A 2,048-nucleotide genomic window follows, 5' to 3' on the forward strand; every position below is an offset into this window, starting at 1 on the left:
CGGTGCAACATCATGGGTTTCAGCCTGAGGTCCCCTTTTGCGTTTGCACAGATGAGAAGAGATACCCAGTCCTTGGCAGCCTTGAGCCCCCAAAGCTATCTCCTCACACTTCGAAATGAAAGTTCTCATGGGCATCTTTTCCAGAAGAACCCGGTTTCATCAGCATTCACGACATGTTCTGGGAGGTATCCCTTCTCTTCAATCAGCCTCGCTGATTGAGCACTGGAGCAGGGAACGTTTTTGCCATCGTGGTCCACGGAGGCATGCTCTCATGAGAGCTTCACACTTTTGAGACAGTGCCGCTCCTTGAAATGATGGAACCATCCTCTGCTTGCAGTGAATGAACTGGTGCTGCTTGTACCATAATCGCTTGGCGCATCACTTGTGCTGGTACAACCAGTGCCAGACAGATGATTGTAAATACATTTCGCCTTTGCGCGAATAAGAGGTCCACTCAAAGCCATACTCTCCGACGTGTTATCCTCGATCCATATGCTGAAAGCCTTCTCCATCCTTTCTATGTAGACATCCCGGACATAGGTGACCACCTTTGTACTCGATACAGCGCTCGCGGCAACACTTTCACGAATCGCCTTCTCGTTCTTCCATATGTAGCAAACGCTGGATTCGTTGATGTTGTATTGCCTGCCCACAGAGGCAGCACTCTCTCCTTTCGAAAGCCGGTTGAGCAGCTTCAATGTGTTGCTGAGGGTCATCACTTTCTTCTGCCTCTTGGTAGTCGATGCATCTCCGGCACTGGGCTTGCGCTTGGGAGCCATGATTGAATGATGAGCAGAGCGAGAGGCAAAAACGCAGGTCAAAGCAATGGGATGAGAAGAATGATTGAGACCCAGGACACAGTGGGTATATGCATGCATGCAGGAATTGTGGGTAGCTGCGGTGGGGGGGGGGGGGGGGGGGAGGGGGGTGAGTTGTCTGCCCATTGCTTGTGGGGGATGTTATTGGACGATGGCTCATTGAGCTGTAACCAATTACAGTAATAAATGCTATGAAGCGTTTTCATTGTATAACTCGCGGGGATGACGTGTTTACGCAGTTGGTGAGACGTCCCGCAAAGCTCGCTTGTAATACGGCTAAAACATGTATTTTATGTGGCCACGAAAGCCATTAAAACAGGAAGCACACAGCCGCGAATGTCAAAGTAGGTCATGTGGTAGATACGATGAAGTGTTTTCATTCTGTACAGTAACTTGCGGGGGATGTCGTATTGAGAAGCTGGTGGGACATCCTGCAAAGCTCGCTTTGAGTGAGGCTAAAATATGTATTTTTATATTTTCCAAGATGGCGCCTGTACCACATGACCTATGACGTCATAATTATCGTTAAATATGCACAGGAGGAGGCAATTTAATGGTGAAAATTCCTTTTCCATCGGAGCAACAGTTGCAGAGAGAAAATAATTAATACTGATCAGATCAAGTGTTGTCTTGTTGAATTATTACGTCATAATGAAGGCACCGATGACATCATCATTAACATATCATCTATCTATAATTCCAGTAATCTCTGTCTGTACGTTTGTCTGTGACCGCTGTTTCTCGACAACCACGGGTCCGATATACTTTTAACTTGCCAGGTATATTGCTGGGGACCCGAGGATGTGCCTTTTCAAGGTTTCATATTAATCGGACAATTACTTACCGAGCTATGTCCAAAAAACGATTCAACCAATCAGAGAGCAGCGAACGATCGCGTGTGCCGGCGTTGCGAATGGACCAAACCATTCCATGTAAATAGAGGGGGGGGGGTTCTGTGGTCGTTGCGAATGGACGAAACCATTTCATGTAAATAGAGGGGGGGGGGATTGTCACTGTACTCGCAAGCCGTTCGCCGTTCGCTTTGGCGTTGCGAATGGACCAAACCATTTCATGTAAATAGAGGGGGGGGATATAATTTTAGATAGATATATAGTACGGGCATATATATAGTACGGGCATGCCCTAGTCTATCTATAATTCCAGTAATCTCTGTACGTTTGTACGTTTGTCTGTGACCGCTGTTTCTCGACAACCACGGGTCCGATATAC

The 2,048-nt window shown here is 47.2% G+C and overlaps 1 protein-coding gene across 1 annotated transcript; it reads right to left on the reverse strand.

Moving 5' to 3' along the window:
• Positions 1–269: 269 nt before the first annotated feature.
• Positions 270–716, reverse strand: LOC137422314 (putative CENPB DNA-binding domain-containing protein 1). Its single transcript, XM_068109066.2, has one exon. It carries the CDS (start codon positions 714–716, stop codon positions 270–272), a length of 447 nt encoding a protein of 148 aa, XP_067965167.2.
• Between the last annotated feature and the right edge of the window lie 1,332 nt (positions 717–2,048).

This window comes from Myxine glutinosa, chromosome 2 (genome assembly GCF_964187855.1).
Source record: "Myxine glutinosa chromosome 2, kmMyxGlut1.1, whole genome shotgun sequence".
Classification (NCBI taxonomy): domain Eukaryota; kingdom Metazoa; phylum Chordata; class Myxini; order Myxiniformes; family Myxinidae; genus Myxine; species Myxine glutinosa.